At 57.2% G+C, this 17,777-nt stretch overlaps 2 protein-coding genes across 2 annotated transcripts; both read right to left on the bottom strand.

Moving 5' to 3' along the window:
* Nucleotides 1-506: 506 nt before the first annotated feature.
* BXZ73DRAFT_89733 (iron permease) lies at nucleotides 507-2,584 on the bottom strand (the record flags this gene model as incomplete). The annotated part of the gene is made up of 9 exons (XM_048025376.1): nucleotides 507-893; nucleotides 947-1,042; nucleotides 1,092-1,360; nucleotides 1,411-1,457; nucleotides 1,506-1,715; nucleotides 1,768-1,876; nucleotides 1,938-1,980; nucleotides 2,039-2,181; nucleotides 2,236-2,584. The coding sequence occupies 9 exons, from the start codon at nucleotides 2,582-2,584 to the stop codon at nucleotides 507-509; spliced, it is 1,653 nt and encodes a 550-aa protein (XP_047878326.1).
* A 1,092-nt stretch (nucleotides 2,585-3,676) lies between these two features.
* Nucleotides 3,677-5,605, bottom strand: BXZ73DRAFT_77227 (uncharacterized protein; the record flags this gene model as incomplete). Its single annotated transcript, XM_048022623.1, has 5 exons — nucleotides 3,677-3,825; nucleotides 4,011-4,376; nucleotides 4,689-4,932; nucleotides 5,165-5,410; nucleotides 5,447-5,605. 5 exons carry the CDS (start codon nucleotides 5,603-5,605, stop codon nucleotides 3,677-3,679), a joined length of 1,164 nt encoding a protein of 387 aa, XP_047878325.1.
* Nucleotides 5,606-17,777: the final 12,172 nt, after the last annotated feature.

The raw sequence follows: 17,777 nt of genomic DNA, 5'->3' as shown, positions 1-17,777 counted from the left end.
AAGAATAAGCACTTGTGAGCTGGCACGCGCGGTGGAGGAGACTAGATTCGGCGCGTCAGCGCTTGACCAGCACATATCTGGCAGCGCGAGACACTTCTCACGCGCACTCCCTGCGCCTTCGCCTACATCGCACGAGGGGAAGATAAGGAGGTAATCCGACGCCGGTCGGACAGAAGCCCAACCGTGCTCACCCTCCGCGCTTCGAGTAGGACAACGGGCCCGAGGTCCCACCGCGCGGCTCGACCGCACAACGCGCGGGCGGGCCCCCGGCCGTTCCCGCGGTACGGTTTGTGGGTGCTTCTGCCGTGCCGTGAGCTTCGCGGACAAATTTGCAATCGGCGATGGGGCGACGAGGTCCGGAGGCGCAGGCGGCGATGTCGGCGGAGAAAGGGTATGCGGTACAGGGTCGTGATAGTTCGTCGTAGAATGACTCTACGGTACAGCCAAAATGAGTAGTAACTTAGCTACTGGTCCGCCGCAGCCGAAATTCGCACGGCCCATCAACTTCAAGCGTCGGAGGACTGAGTCTCTGCCGTTCGGAGGACTGCCTCGTCCGCCTCGAGGGAGCCCCCCTTAGTCGGCAGCTTTTGCTGGCTCCGATCCTCGAGTCCGTAGCGATCGTCCATGACGGTGTGCATGGGGACCTCCTTGAGGAGCAGGACGGTGAGCAGGCCGCCGCCGGCGAGGCCGGTCATGACCTTCCAGACGACGGACATCGAGGCTGCGAACGCGGCCCGCACCTCCGTCTTGAGTGGCTCCTCCAGCCCGGGGATGATTGGGATTACTGCGTAGGCAATCTCGACGCCCTCCGAGAACTGTGCCGCGAACGCGGCAGGCAGGTTCTTCTTGAGCTCGTTTTGGAGGATAGATGCGGAGATCGCAATTCCCCATGTCTGCAGCGCACCATGTGAGCTAACAGCGGAAAGGATGTGGGGTGACGACGCACCTGAGCAAAAGTGCGGAGGAAGTTCTGGAACGCGATTGCAGCCGCAAATCGGTGAACAGGGATAGAAGCGAGGATAGGGAATACTGTCGCGGACCACTATGGGCAGCCGTGAGTAGATATGACAAGCGAGTGGAATTGCACTCACAATAATACCAATGCCCGCAGCAGTGAGGACTTGGAAGCCAGCCCACGCACCAGTCGAGGAGTCGGCCTTCAAGGTGGTGAAGAGCCCGAAGCCGATGAGCATGAATATCCAGCCAACGATGTTGACAAGCAAATATTTCCCGGTCTTCTTCACAACACCGCCAGTAATGAAGGAAATCGGTGCGCAAACGAGTGTGGTACCGAGAAGCTTAGTGCTGGACTGGAGCGGGGTAGCTTCCATGCAGGCCTGGAAGTACACAGGGAGATAAACTGCATGGAGAGGTTATAGAGGGACTAAGAAGCAAAATACGTGTACATACAGATAGTCGTCAGCGTGAGGACACCGTGGAAGAAGGTGGCGATGTATCTTCATACAAGTCAGCATCGGGTCCCCTGAGTGATACCTCGCACTCACCCACTGACGGCAACCCGGTTTTTCATCACGTCGAGGGGGATTGTAGGCTCCTTAGGTACCAGAGTTTCGTACAAGAAGAAGCTAAAGATAAGAATGAAGCCTAGGATGAGAGCACCCAGAACATGTGTGTCCCCCCAGGGGAACTGGATACCACCCCAAGTAAGCCCGATGAGTGCAAGAGTCGTCCCGGCAATGATAATCAAGTTACCACTGCAGACGATGTAAGAGATGGACGAGATATCGTAACGAACTGAGAACGTACATCCAGTCTATACGGCCTAGCTTCTCTTTGATCGTGCCGTCTGGGGTGCGGACGCGGAGGAAGGCTGCAACAAGGACGAAGGAAACTCCAGCCAAAGGCAAGTTGAGGTCTACACCGAGAATAAGATACAACATCTTCATTTTCAGGTTGCGTTTGTGGACGCGACTCACAGAACAACCACCGCCATGTTGCGTGCTCGGTGAGAACTCCAGACTTGGCGCCCAAATCAGTACATACACATGTCAAAGGACAAACACTCATCACCACTCACAATTGAAGGCCCAGTAGCACCTGCAAGAGCCCAGATGAGAATGAGCAGGCCTTGGTACGTCCCGCGCTCAGCCAGCGTGACTAAATCGCCGAGGATAATCGACCCAAGGTTGACGATCGCGCCACTGCCGATGCCCTGGACGGCTGGGGCACGTTATAAGCACACGTATGTGCGCGCGTGAAATATTGTGTACTCACCGCGAGCCGTGATCATCCAAGTCATATTCTGGGCCGCGCCGGCGAGGGCGCTTCCGAGGAGGAAGATGGAGATGGAGACTAGCATCGTCGGGCGACGACCGAAGACGTCCGCAAGACGACCCGAAAAGGGAAGGATGGCGGTACTGGAGAGACCGTAGGCAGTTCCAATCCAGACGAAGTTGTCGCCACCATGGAGGTCGTTTGTGATTGTCGGGACCGCGGTCGAGACGGCGGTCAGGTCAAGCGCGCTGAGGAAGTTGGCGACGACAAGAGCGATAAAGCAAAGCCAAAACGTCGAGCCTTTGCCTGAGCCTGAGGAAGGGGGGGATTCGGAAGTTGTGGAAGCCATGTGAGGGTGTGATGGTGGTAGAGGGGGTAGAGGGTGAGTGGAGTGGAGGATCGGAGGGGCGAAAGTGTGTGTGGTGAAGAAGGGACTCAGTGGCGGAACGGCAGAGAGCCGGAGAAACAACTAAGAGAAATCAAACTTGAAGGCGATGCGCAGGATGCCAGGCAGCTGCAGTGTATCATATCGAAGCTTTCCCGCTGCGCGCGAAGACAAAGACACGTACGTCACATGCGGCATGAATACATGAAGAGGGCTATGCCCCGACGCGGCGACACCCTGGTCGGCCCGGCCGGCCTTCCCCGCCTCATCCCGGCCGCCGCCGCGTCGGCTGTACCGTACGCTCGAGCACTCGTGTTTGACGATGACCGCCCCCACCTGTCGCCCGCCGAAGTTCAGATCCGGTGCAGCTCGTCTGTACCACTACTACAGCCCATTTTCTTTTGCCTCCAGTCAGTTCTATCCATTTCTACACCCTGCGCGCCACATACGAACTGACCAACCGTGCTTAGTACTTATGCTGGTGGTGGATCGCCGGATCCGTCCGTACAGCCCCGAGCGGGGAGGACGTGGATGCGCACTTGACCCGCTCTGTATCCTCCGGCGAGCTTTACAGAACGTGCACGGTAGCGAGCGCCCTGGAAGGTACCCATACTGTGCACCACATGCTCTACAGTCACCCTCATCGCCCTTCGCGCCCATCCTTGCCGGATATCGGGCAAACGGCGCGACGTGGAAGCCGAAGCGAGCCCCGCCGCGCTGATGGCGATGTCCACCTTCAACTGTGATGACGCGAAGGACGAACTCTGCAGCGATGTCCCGGAGCTTCGCAGAACCCGGGCGATGTTATCGCGGCAAAAGCTTTTGCGCGTGGTAAACTAGGTGGTCTGGAACATGGATGTGTGGGTGCAAGAGAAGATTCGAAATATGCCAACTGAAGCGCTTCTCCAGACTCCAGTCGACAGCGATTTTGTTCGACAGCTAATCGCACTTCGGCGTATTTAATACTTTCCGAGTATGCCTTTACGAACCTCTCGCTTGTGATCCAAACATTTTGATGCTGCGGATGAGTCGGCATTTCATCTTTGGTGATACGCCTTAGGGCCGGCGCGAGCTCAGAGCGAGGGAGTTCAGGTGAGAATAGTGATCACCACGGGTGGCCACCACCCGTGCGGGTTGGCGGGTCGGGTACCACGGGTAAGGGTCCGGGTCGTGCTTGGCTGACCCGTGCACCCGCAGGGTGAACCCTTGGTGACCCGTGGTGACCCGTAGGCTCGGGGTGCATTATACGTGTAATAAATAGCATTGAACCATATCAGAAGGGAGCATGCTATGCGGATGGGGGAACAAGGGCCGCATGCCACAATGCGCGCACGAAGCCCACGTAACAAGCGTGAGCGAGAGACAGACTCAGAAGTCCGCCTCGGCTGACCTGGAGACGGCGTGTGGCATGCGCGTGCCTGGAAGTGCTCGCGTTCCCACTTGCGGTCCACGGCGGCAGCGAACACGCGCTCGGCCGAGAGCGCGGCGGCGGCGAACGCGCGTTCTGGTGCAGGCAGTCGACCTTGGAGACGGTGAACGTCGAGCGAGACCGTGTGCGCACTCGTAGTCGCGTGCTGCCAGGCGCCGACGAGCATGTGCCCACCAACGATGTACCCGCGGTAGACGGTGGGGAGGATGGCGGACGCTGCCGCAACCACCCATTGGTGGGATCTGGACACCGACGAGGGCGACGAGGCCGTCCCAAGGGCGGACACGGCCGTAGAGCGCCCCAGGCTTGCTCGTATCGTGCGGGGGTCTGTGCGTGCGGACGTGCGTGCGGGGGCGGATAACGAGGGAGGAGTCGAGCAGAGAGAGAGGAAGACTCGGCGAGATAATAAAGGAAGTCAGCAAAGGAGAGCAGACGAAGGGAAGTACACAACCTTGATCTCGAAATACGTCTGCTCAATGTCCATGTCCAAGTCGTCGGGCTTGCCGCGCGCGAGCGCACGTCGCCCGTCTCATGCTCTTGTTCGTCCTCGCTCGAGAGGGCGTCAATGGGCTCGTCGACGCCCATGTCGAGCCCGTCCTGGACCCGCTGGGGCACGTGGTCGATGCGCTCCACTCTGACCTGCTCTTCGCCCATCGTTGTGGTTGTACTCGTGGCGGTCGTCGTAGTCGTCATCTAGGTCCGTGGTTTCGTCTTCGTCGCCCTCTGCTGCCCTCTCCGCCAAGATCTCTGCCACCGGCGCCCGTGCCTCGGCCTCCTCCTCCCTGTTTGCCACGCACGTCTCGCACGTCCCGCCGCCTGCGCCCTCGGTGTGCCGACCGCGTACACGTCTGGGGAGGAGCGGGGACGGCACGCGTTCGTCGCACTATCGTCCATCGCGTCGCTCAGCTTCCAGAGCGGGAGAGATCGACCAGGGGACACGCAGTGGCGCTTTGAAGACGAGGGTGTGGGCCGCGGCCGAGAACGGCGGGTTATAAAGCCGTGCGTCGAACGATTATGAGTGCACGGCGAGCGCGTGCCCGTCCACGTCCAGGCTCTACGTCGTCCAGGTATGCGCGTGAGTGCCGAAAAGAAACACGGAAAACGAGAAAACTCACGAGATGCCCAGAACCCGGACAGACAGCTGGGCGTGAACGCGTGAACTTGGGGCCGCCGAGGTGCATGCCGCAGACGCAGGGGTCGAAGCATGCCTTCCACTGGTCCTCCTCCTCCTCCTCCAGCCACGCGCTCAGGCTCGTCTGCCAGTCGCTCCACATCTGCCGGTCCTCCTCCCACCCCTTCACGCGATCCGGGAGCGCCGCGTGCCAGTCCAAGTCGCCGTGCGCGGGCAGGCGGGAGGCGTGCTACTCTTCAAAGTCAGCCATCATCGCGTGCGTAACTTGGATCTCCTCTGCCTCGGTGTGGTCGACGGGGAGGGCGCCGGGGGACGGGAGCTCCTGGAGGAGCTTGGTGGCGAGGGCTCGAATGGGGGCTCGGTGATGTGGATGCGGTCGCCAAAGCGAGGTACTTGGACTTGCGGCAGAGGGAGTGTAAGCCATGAGGGGTATGTCCGAGGGAAGGGAGAAGCAGGGGAGCAGAGGCGGGAACGGGGAGGAAGGGAGGAGATGCGAGCCCGTCGAGTCGCGACTGGCCGCGCGCGTGAGCGCCGACGCCAGCCGTCACACGTGACTGACCCGTGGTTTCAAGCGCCGAACCCGAGCGTACCCTGACCCGTGAGCTCACGGGTCCGGGTTTCGCGGGTCCGGGTCCGGGTCGACTCAAAATTACCCGGGGGTGACCCGTGGTGATCACTAGGTGAGAATGTACCAAGTAAACACTGGGGTTTAAGCCAGAGTCTGCTCAGCTTATATATTAGTCGAGGTGTGTCTAAAGATAGTACAGTAATATGAGTAATACACTAGAATATTAGTGAGCAAGGCCGATCGGAGTTAAGGTATGCCGATCGGTGATTAGGAATCAGAGCGCTTCAAAATGCGCGTGACATGACCCCCCTGTTTAGCTTCGAGTCCTCGCGAAGCATCAGAGAAGACTTGTGAACGTACAAACTGAGACAACCGTTCTGTATCTACATTAGGATCTCGCGATTTCCAGTCGTCGTAAAGTTGTGTCCAATAGTTCCAGTCATCAGTGTCGTAAGGGATTTGTTGATCGTGAGCGTCATAAGTCGTAAGTAGAAACCGTGTGTCCATGACGTCAACATTCGAAGATTGTTCCGGAGCGCGTATAGTAACGTGAAGTTTGGGAGCCGTGGGATTGGCTCGATGAAAAGCAGCTGCAAGCTCTCGTCCTTGTGGTATGGTCAAAAGTTCGCGACGTGGAACCCAGGTATTTTCGGAGCGAGGTAGACTTATCCACTTGATATAGTAGTGAACTTTTTCTCGTACGATCTTAGAATCTAGAACCTCTTCAGGTTGTTTCTCCGTATCTAGTATAGCAGGGAGATCTAACACGGGACTGATTTGGTTCGGGAATTGTGATTCTTTAACTGGGGAGAGAAGCGCTTCGTTGAAGACGTCGTGGATAGCTTTCCACTTGCGTGGTAACTTTAGACGGTAAGCTCCTGAGCCTACTTTCTCGACGACTTCAAAAGGTCCGTAGCGTTTCTCTTCTAGTTTCTTGCTTGATCGATCGGTACGTAGATGGAAGGAGTCTAAATACACGTAGTCGCCCGTCTTGTACTGGTGAGAGGGTGTAAAAGGACAGAAGGTATCGCACCGATGTCAGACTCGTCCAAACCTATAGATTGAGGGGACGAATACAACGGTAGTGCGAGGTGGTAGAGTGATCGCGCCCGCCGAGCGCGGGCGCGAGCTATATCTACGCGTGTCCATGTGAGTCCGATCTCGATGCGCCCGATCCGCATCGCTAACAGCCGCCCGTCCTCGCACGCGCGAGTCCTGCTCGCGGCGCGCTAGGATACCATTCCCAACTCTTAACACCCTCCCCCTCTGGACCGACGCGTAGGTCCTACTTGAGCTTCACCACAGGGCCTGACGACACCGTGATGACCGACGTGGGTGACGCGGGAGACGCCGACGATCCGGTAGCAACCGACAGCGCGGAGGTAGATGCAGGGGAGGAGGATGTCGTCTTCATCTCCGCGTCTGGTGCCTCGGGATATCCGACGTGAGGCGCGAAGCGTGGGTTGCCGTCGCGGGGGATGGAGTCGAGGAATGCAGGGGTCGTGACGTCCGACAGTGGGGGTACCATGGAGTCGGCGGCGGGGAGGTAGGAGCGCATCGCCGCTGCGAGTCGCTGGAGGTGGCGCACACGTTCGTCTCCGGGGCTGAGGCCGAGGCGTGCGAACCACGCGGCGACGTGGTAGAGTTCGAGTGAGCGGCAGTCGAAAGGGAAGGACATGCGGCCCGGCTCGATAGCGGGCACGGCCTCGGTGAATTTGCCCCAGTTGACGATCGTGCTGTATAGTCCTGCGACGGAGAACAACTCGACGGCCCCACGGAAGAAGGCGGACTCGCCGTACTCGTCGACGATGCCTGAGGGTGGGCCGCGAGGTAGGGCGATCGCGAGCGCGGCTAGCGCGGCGCAGTCGTCGGGGTGGGGTTCCGTGGTACGCATGTCGTCCCCGGTGTCCTCGGGTACACGGCCGGTCTGATCACGAACCCCAGCCGGCCATACCGTTACGGGAGTGTCGCGCAGGAAGCCGGCGATGAGTGGGATGTCGTTGGGCGCGATGGTAGGGAGGTGGCTGTTGAGAGCGACGCGCCAGTCGTGGCCGATGGATGTGGCTACCGGGATAATGAATAGCGACGAACCAGCGTGCGTTTCGCGAGCGAGACCAGTAGTCGGTGGATCAATGAGTGTGGATGGCGCGACCATGATGATGTCTGAGTGAGTGTGATAGGTCGGCGCGCCATGGTCTGAGATGGGGATGTCGGAGGGGAGTAGAGGGATGATCCCAGTATCGGGGAGGGGGTAGGATGCGTCTTCGTCGCGCGCTTTACCCTTGCCCGAGAGACGAAGGACCGCGTCCAACGCCTTGTCGAGTTGGCCCATGGCGACATGTCGATCCTTGGAGTACCGCTGGACGAGGTAGCGCTCGCCCTCGTTGCGTCGCCGGGTGCCTTCGACATGGTGCTGGTAGACGTAGCAGTAGAACCTCTTGGCGAAGTAGTCGGGATCGGTCTTGCGAAGTGCGGCCAGACGGAGGTTGTGGGCTTGATGAGCGGTGACGATCTCCGCGTTTGTCCATGGCCCAAAGTCAAGGCGCGAGAACTCCGCGACGACCGACTTGACAGCCAGTACGTTCTTCTTCGACCAGCGTCCCGTCTCCTTCTTCTCCGCTTCCGGGCCCATGTCTTTGAACTCAAGGTGGTAGGACGCATAGTTGCGCTCGTCCTCCGACCGAGTGTCCAACAGGGCGGTGTTTTCGTGCCAGTCTCTCCACGGAGTTCGCGGGTGGCTGGCGAGCGATTGATCGATCCCACCGCGATAGACACGGAGAGATGAGAGCCGCGAATCATCATAGTTGGACGACATGTCCAACACGATGTTGATTCGTGGCTCGGTCACGTTCGGGGCAGTGATAGTAGGGGCTACGGCGGGCGCGAAGGTGCGTTGATACTCCTTCGCTCCTGGTGCAGCGCGTGCGGGGCCCGGCTCGCTCTCAGCGGGGCGTTTACTGCCTCGCTCAAAGCGTGTCGGGCCAGTAGTACTGGGGGCACGGGATTCGTCGCGGCGAGCAGAGGTTTCCGCATTGCGGTATTCTCGCCGGTATCGGCTGTGCCAATTGCTGCCTCCGTCGTCCGATTCGCGATCGCGGCGTTCGAGTGCGGCGCGCATGCCCTGCAGCTCGTCGTCGAAACGGTGTTCCATGTTGCGGATGCGTTCAAGGAGCTGGTCGTTGAGGAGCTTGAACGTGGTTGCTCGCTCTTCAGCCTGCTCGAACTTGACCTTGTATTCCGCAGCCGTCTTGTCCAGCTCATCGCGCGTGCGCATCGCGTCGTCGTGCGCGCGCTCCACACGGGTGAGTTTGGAGTTGAGGCTGCTGACCTGATCAAACAGCTGCTTCTGGGTGTCCAGTAGCGACTGTGTGATCGTCGTGATTGTGTCCGATTGCGGCGCAGCTAGCACGTACGGGGGTCCCGACGGTGCCATCTGCGTCACTTGGGTGCTGACGTAACCAGGGTAGCGGCCGGCGCCCGCGTGCATGTACACGCCGCCGCCGGTCTGCGCGTATGTTCCAGGGTAGTGTGCCGGAGTCGGTGGGGGGTTGTTACTCACTGCGGGGCCGTGTCCGGCTTCGCGTGGGTATTCCCCTCCTCCTCCGACCGGTGCGTGCAACAACGCCAGGTCGATGGTGCCGTTCATGGCGACGTCCTGCGGGGGGGCGTCATGTGCATGCGGCGGTGGGTAGTAGCCAGGGTTGACGGGTACGGGCGGCGGTGGCGCGGGGTGCCAGCTAGCAGGTGTGGCTCCGGGCGCGTCCGTCGCGGGGATGTTCGAGTACGGGTTGGGGGCATAGGACATGGTGGTGAAAATGTCGGGGGTGGGGAGTAGCGCGGGCACCAGAGAAGCCCTCTTGTAACGCTTATCTGACCTCGATCTAGATCGTGATCACTGATCTGCGCGTCGTGTGCTTCTCGCAGCCGGCCCTCCGGTTTCCGTTGGGTGGCTGTGTATGCTGGCGCTTGTCTCCCGGCGCGGGAGGCTTGCCGTGTCCGATACGCCCAACAGTGCGAGGTAATCGTCGAGTGCGCGTAGTTCTTCGCATTCGGCCAATACCTCCCATGTGTGCTCGCCAACCGTCCATCGTACAAGTAGTTCCACCTTGTTACCATCCCAGCGATGTCCGACTATTTCATCAACCAGCCATTCCTGGTCGTCGGGCACGCCGAAATCGTAGAGCCGCTGCGCTTCTCGTGCAGGGAACAGATGCTCATCGCTGGTCTCATGCCTGCGCAAAAGCTTCGCGTGAAAGACTGGGTGTACCCGACGACGTTTTAATTCGTCAGGTAGATCCAATCTGTATGTTGAAGTATCTGGGTGCGCTGACAATACCGGAAACGGGCCGATAAACTTCGGCGCCAGTTTCCTAGCGCGTCCTTTCGGCAGCGACAAGTTCTGCGTAGACAGATATACTTTGTCACCTGCCTGCAGTGGGTCATCTTCAGGTGAACGGCGCTTGTTCGCTTGATGAGTGGACACCACCCGCGATTCAATTATCGCGTCATGGGCTTGTTCTAAGTGCACTCGCGCGCGCTCAACGAAGTCGCGTGCGCCCGGCAGGGCTTTCTCCACTACCGGGAACCGACTCATGGTCGGTACATGCCCATATACCAGCTCGAACGGTGCGAATCCAGTGGATGCGCTTATGCTCGAGTTGATAGCAAATTCCACTAATGGTATTTTGTCCACCCAGTCGGATTGATCGGGCGAGACGATTGTGCGAAGTATTTGAGCAACACTACGATTCGCACGTTCGGTCGCGCCGTCCGTCTGGGGGTGGAATGCCGTGGACATGAGGAGCCGGGTGCCAAGCATACGATGCACTTCGCTCCAAAAATGCGAAGTGAACTTCGTATCTCTGTCAGAGACTATGGACTCGGGGATACCACGCAGTCGCACATATTCTTTAATGAATAGTGCGGCTAGTGTGTACGCCGAGTCCGTGACATTGCAAGGGATCAACTGTACGAGATTTGTGAGGCGATCAATGATCACCCAGAGGTAGTTATATCCCTTAGATTCTGGGAATGGTCCTACAAAGTCCATGCCAATCGACTGACCAGGGTACGATGGGACCGGAAGAGAGTGAAGTAATCCTCGTGGCTTAACGGGGCTTGTCTTGGACATTTGACAAGCACCGCACGTCACGCAGAAGGCATATACGTGCTTAGTCATTTTGGGCCACCAGACCCACCGTCGAAGGTATTCGGCGGTACGTTGTGGACCCAAGTGTCCGAGAGTCTCGTGTGCCATCGCGATGACAATCTCTTGGAGGGATCTCTTTCGAACAAGGGTGCGGGGAATGCACACGCACTCGAATCCCATACGAGTGATAACACGCAGTACCCCATCTTCGCCTTTTGTGAAGTTGGCGTATGCTCGCGGGTCAAGGATGATTTTACTAAACGTGGTATCATCCTTGTACCCCAGTTTGATAGCGTCAAGCACCTCGCGATCAGCGAATAAGTTCGCTTCTAGCGGGGGCCCATCCTGCAGTGTATCTCGTACTGATATGCTGTCCGTGATAGGATAGCTTATCGGTTCAGTAATCGTTCGCTCTGACATCACTCCGCTTGCACTCGCGTGTTCGCGGAGTGTGTCTGCTTCGTCATTGCGATCTTCAATCCGGTCCTTAGCCTTACGAGTTTTCTTCACAGGCCACTCGGCGGCATTGTCCGGGTCGATACGCCGTGGGCGCGGAGGTCGGAGCTGCATAGCTCGTTGGTGCAGTACAGTTTCGTGCTGCTCCAAAATCTCCGCGATACGCGCATCTGGCATATCCTCTCCGTCAGGGTCGAGGCGCAAATCTGCGTTCACGAACTCTTCAGGTGAGTGTACGTCTTCCAACGTGTCGTTCTCGTAGTAGCGGGAGAGACAATCCGCGACGCGGTTGGTCTCTCCTGCTACGTGTATCACTTCCGCGTTGAACCGATCAATATATTCAGTCCATCGAAGTAGCCGACCGTGTCGAGTCTCCCTCGACGCAGTCTTCATCTTCGTTAGCGCTTGGTGATCTGTGATGATAGTGAACTCTCGGCCCGCCAGGCGGTCTTCCCACTTAAGAAGGGCTTCTATCACACCGAGTGCTTCTTGCTCGTACGTGTAGTAAGACCGTTGGGCCGAGGTGAATTTCTTAGACATAAATCCAGCTGGGCGACAAGTCCTCCAGTCTGGTCCTTGTCCGTACATGGCGCCTACACCGTAGGTCGACGCGTCAGTAATGACCCAAATTGGTTCATTACTTCGCGGGTCAATGGGCTTCAAGATAGGTGTTTTCGCAACGAGTGCCTTTATTCGATCCAGACACGCCTGGTGTATGGGTCGCCATTGGAATGGTCTGCCATTTTTGCAGATCGATTCCAGGGGTGACGTATACGCTGACACGTCTGGAAGGAAGTGAGCCAAATACTGTACGAGGCCCAGAAATCTCTGGACTTCGTTCAGTGATCGCATGGGTCTCCAATCGCGGATACGAGACAACTTGTCCGTGTCTGCGTGGAGTCCCCTATTGTCGATCATGTGTCCGAGGCAGTCCATGTTCGATGAGTATGGATCAAACTTGGACTCGCTGAGAAATAGATGTTGTTCACGGAGTTTGGCGACCACGAGGTGCAGGTGCTTCTCGTGTTCGACAATTGATCGGGAGAATATAAAGATGTCGTCCAAGTAGACATGAACGAATACACCGATGTATTCTCGAAATATCCACGTCATGAGCCGCTGGAACGTGCTAGGTGCGTTGCAGTCGCCCTGTTGCATGACTTGGGACACTGCAGTGCCATAGATGGTAGAAAACGCAGTTTTCCATACGTCATCCGCATCGATACGAATCTGTTCGTATGCGTCTGACATATCGATCTTCGTTCTGTACGCTGCGCACGCTACGTCGTTCCTGATCGCGTCCTGGTCAGGAAACGGCGTCACGTCCTTGACTGTATTGTCGTTACGCTGTCGCGCATCAACTACAGTCCGTAGTTTGCCATTTTTCTTCGGAATGCACAGGAGAGGAGCCGCTTGTTCAGCCGGCTTCATCTCCCACCATCCCGCGTTCAGATACGTGTCCATCTTCTCACGAAGTTGGTCTTTTAACGCGTCTGGGCAGCGGGGGTGATGGTAGTTATACCGCTTTCGCTCGTCTACCAGGGGAATGCGGTGATTAACTTCCCTCCAGGGGGGCAGTTCGGCTGGAATCGGGCCCGTTAGGTCCGCGATCTCTGCCTTCCATTTTTCGCGTAGTTGCGGCAGGTTGGTATCCGTGAGATTGGTCGCATCGGTGCGTCGAATATCCATGTTACGTAGATATTCCACAACTGATGCCTCCAGCTCTTCGTTTGCTCCATAGGGATCCGGTTGTCCTAGTCTGTCTCGCATTACACCCATGTCCGAGTGTAATGTGATACGGTCTCGGAACCGGATCTCAGGCATTGGGTCATGGCGCCGCGATTTGAGCTTAGGTTCTAGTCGGCTCAAGTCGCGTGTCTCTAGATCGCTGCGCTGTATGTATGCGAGCCGGGGCGGGAGGGCGACGTCCTCATCCAGTGAGTCGGGTTCGTCCTCCTGATCTCGGTGCGATCCGGCAGTCGCATTCACACTCGGTATCTCCTCATCGTTACGATGGTTGAGGTCCTCGAGTATGTATGGGCTGTCTATGTCTAGTGTTTGCTTGCCTTTTTGCGTCTCCACCTCCTCGTCGACGACCTCTTCCACCGTAACTCTCGGTTGCTTTGTGGATAAGGTCGTCGCTGGGAGTCAGGTAGTCGTCTTATTCGGCAAGGATTTGGGCGAGTACTTGACGGTGGTCGCTTTGCGGCCAGTCCAGTACTTGTCGTCCTGATCATAGTCGAATGTCTGTATCACATTGTCCCCTATCCTGATAGTACGGTTCTTGAAGTCAAGTTGCATACCATGCTTGATCAGGAATGGGGTGCCTATCACGCAGTCATATCGGTCCAAGTTCACTATGTCGAAGTATTCTTCAACGTGGATTGGTCCAATAGTGACAGGGACCCGGGTGCCATAGTTGATCTTTGATCTACTACCGGAACACCCTAGTTGCAACACGATCTGCTCGTCGAGTACAATACGCTTGGCGCGGGTGGCATAAGCGAATTCCGGCGATATGCAATCGGTTGTGCTGCCCGAGTCAAACATCGTGTACGCTTCGATACCGTTGACGTTTACCAGGGCGCAGAGCGACGTCTGCGATCCTGGTTCCCGTTGCGGCTGAGCCGTACTCGGTGTGCTTGCTTTCCGTCGAATGTTCGACGAATACTCGGTGCGTGGCTTCTCTGCGCGCATGGCACTAATGCGTAGGGTCGGTAGTGTGCGCATTGAATATGCACGCACTACTTCCGATCCATCAGAGCCTGGATCCTCCTCCTCTGGAGCGTTCACTGCTCCATGGTGTTCGGATTCAGACTCATATTGCGACCCGCCCCACGTATCCTCGTCCGCTTCATCAAGAATGATACGTTGGGCGTGGAAACGTGTGGTCTTCGCGGTCGCATTCTTCATCGTCTCACTATACTTGGGGCACTCTGGGTCACGCGCGAAGTGGCCTGTCTTGCCACAAGCATAGCAGGCATTGCTGTCTGTAGACCGGACACCCGGGGTGGGTGGTCGTCCACTACTGCTTGTTGATTGGTCTTTTCTCGAGGTCGAAGAATCACGGCGGTTGTTAGAGTATTCCCGCCGTGGTCCTTTGCTCGAAGATCGGTCTGCGAGGCCGTGATGACCACGGTCTCTCGATTGAGATCGTCCGCGGTCGTACGTTGGCTTCGTCATGCTGGCATTCGCTCGCGAGCTACTTTGGGCGACGTTATCGTCCTTTGCAGGAGCGGCTGTCGACGCCCCGTAGGTGCCGACGCGCGAATTTGAGGCAGCTGCCCTCAGCGACTCTTCTAGCTGCCGCGCATTATCCACAATATCTCGCCATGAGTTAAACTCAGGCGTGATGCTACGGTGCACCGACAGGTAAGTGCGGAGATTATCGGGCAGCCCATTGAATAAGCGAAGCTTCATCTCATATTCATTAGGGTGCTCAATCATTTCCCTCGCGCGCTGCTGTATATCCGAAGCGAATGTGAGTACTCCTTTCTTGTGAGAGTAAGTGCACTTCGTGAATTCCTCAGTCGCTTTCGCGGCGGTGTTGGAGTGCACAAAGTGCGTATGCATCTTGCATATGATTTCTTCAAACGTCAGTTGTGGCACGCCAGGACGGTCAACTGATTGTGTCCACCAATCAATTGCTCGTCCTTCTAGGCAGAGTCGAACTTGGCGTGAGCGATGCTCATCTGTCTCTGGGCCGCACAAATTGTACGCCCGGAGCCAGTTGAGAAACCCGTCCAGCCATAACACGAACTTCTGGTGATTATCATCACCATTGTACTTGTCAGGCATGTCGGGTTTGGGCTGCTTCGCTCCATGTGGGAGCGGGGGACCGCGTTCCCCGACCTTATACCTAATATTCTCCACGATCCTTTGCTGCAGCGCATCTAAATGCTGCATGCTTGGGATTCGTGCGGTAGGTGCGGGTGCGGTATCGATCTGGGGGGGTACTGCGAGTACGGGTTGTCCGTATGCGAAGTACCCACTAGGTGCGTGTGTTCGCGCGATCGCGGGATGAGGTGCACGACTCGCACTGGGGTCCTGATACCGCAGTCGAGCCGTCGACGCCGCAAATCTGGCTTCGCTGTTGGTACCACGTTGCGGTGGTAGTTGTGACACGCCGTCGAACCTTAGTCCGGCACGCACGCTCTGGAATTCACGCTCCAGCTTATCGTTGTAGACAGTCCGGTATCCTTGGTACCTGTCTTCAGACGACGGCGCACGGTGTTGTGCATCTCTTTCGGGTGCATGTGACCGCGCGTCTTGGCTTGTGATGTGAGGTGGCATTTGTCGCGAACGCTCCCGGTCGCTGGGCGGCTGGGTAGGATACCGCATCGAGTGCGAACTGTGGTGACTACCAGACGCACTCCTAGCGATAGCCGAACTTGTCGACGCATGGCTACTGTCTCTTGCCTGCTCTACACGCTCACTGATCACCGGCATGGGTGCCGGTTCTCGGGGAGTGACGGGGCGAAGCGGGTCGTTGACGTGCATTGCATTCAACGTCTCGCGTAGTGCCTGGTTTTCTTTACGATGCTCAGCCAGTTGCCGGTTGCGCTCAGCGATCTGCTGCCTCTCGATTTCCAAATCGTGGGCGATAGTATTCGGGCTACGGTACGCGGGGCGTTCAATTGGTTTATTATAGCTAATAACACCATCGACGTCCACTAGCGCGTTATTCGTAGTCTCCATTACCCGATTCGAACGTGAAGCGAGGTCGAGAAATTCGCCTTTCATGTCGGTAACGAATGTATCGAACTTGGCGTACAGCGCGCCCAATTGCTCGCGCTGTGCACTCAGTTCATTTTGTAACGTCACGACCCGCGGTCTAACGGCGACGGCTCGCTCGGCCACAGGGGTATTCACTTGACGCTCGGGGTCCATTGATGGTCCCGCATGCGTACTCGACATTATCGAGTCGTGATAAGGGGAGAACGATGCATCTCGCCGTGGTACGGGGGCCACGACGGAACTGTACTCACCTACGGCCAGTGCTCCGGTCGTAGTGGGCGGTCGGGGCGTCGGTGACGGGGGAGTCGTGACTGACGCTCCTGGTGCCCGGATTCGGGATGCCGGGCGGTAGGTGTCTTCGTCAAACTCGTGAGCTCGTGCACGTAATGGCGATGCGCTGGCAACGCGTTCACCACGCGCCGTAATCGAGCTCGACGGTCGCGACGAAGTAGCGTGGGGAATCCGCACTCGCGTCGGACCCGCGGGCATTTCTGTCGTGGGTGCGAACGGCGCGAATGGGTCTGTGTAGTGTGGGCTGTGACTCATATTCAGTAGACCTCAATCGTGAGATTGGGGAGTCAAAAAAGATGTAAAAGGACAGAAGGTATCGCACCGATGTCAGACTCGTCCAAACCTATAGATTGAGGGGACGAATACAACGGTAGTGCGAGGTGGTAGAGTGATCGCGCCCGCCGAGCGCGGGCGCGAGCTATATCTACGCGTGTCCATGTGAGTCCGATCTCGATGCGCCCGATCCGCATCGCTAACAGCCGCCCGTCCTCGCACGCGCGAGTCCTGCTCGCGGCGCGCTAGGATACCATTCCCAACTCTTAACAGAGGGTCCTTTGTGTCGATCGTAGTGCCGTTTCATGGCTTCTTGCGCAACCTGTACTGCTTCCGTCGCTTGTTGTCCGATGGACTTAATACGATCGGCGAATTGTGTAGCAGTTTCATTGGGGATAGGTTTACGCGTCTCTACTCCGGTGTAGGGGTGATAACCATGAGTCATGAAGAAAGGGGAGAATCCCGTAGCGGAGTGAACTCGGTTGCGATACGCGAAGGCGGCTAAGGGTAACCAATGTACCCAGTCATCTTGTCGGTGGTTAACAAAGATGTGGAGATACGTTTGGATCTCTTGGTTCATACGTTCTGTTTGACCGTCGGTTTGGGGATGATAGGCTGTACTGGGATTGCCTTTGATCCCAAGTTTTCGGTATAGATCTTTGGTGAACGTAGAGACTAGTGTGGGTCCTCGATCGGACCAGATCCTATCGGGTAAACCTTGTTGTGCGTATACGTGTTCTATGAATAGATTGGCTTGGCCAACCGAGTCTATGTCTTTGGTACAGGGGATTGCAATGTAGTCTTTTGACTTCATGTCTACGAAGACGAGTATAGCGTCGTAACCATTGCACGTGGGAAGTCCGGTCATGTAGTCCATGGAGATGTACTGCCAGTTTCGTTCGGGGATGGGGTTAGGATTCAGCGGTGCTGCACGTGGTTGTCGATCAATTTTGGCGGTTTGACACTTCTGGCAACCTGCAACGTATGTTCGAACGTCTTTTCGCAAGGATGGCCACCAGTAGAACCTCTGGATCTGATCTTGAGTTTTTTGTGCACCTGGGTGTCCCGCCGTGATCGTATCGTGATGTGCAGCGATTACGTGTCCGCGTGTTTCCAGATGGT

The sequence above is a fragment of the Epithele typhae genome (assembly GCF_022376455.1).
Source record: "Epithele typhae strain CBS 203.58 chromosome Unknown BXZ73scaffold_21, whole genome shotgun sequence".
Classification (NCBI taxonomy): Eukaryota; Fungi; Basidiomycota; class Agaricomycetes; order Polyporales; family Epitheliaceae; genus Epithele; species Epithele typhae.
Note: the sequence above shows the minus strand (reverse complement) of the source record. Positions and strands in the feature narration are given on the sequence as shown.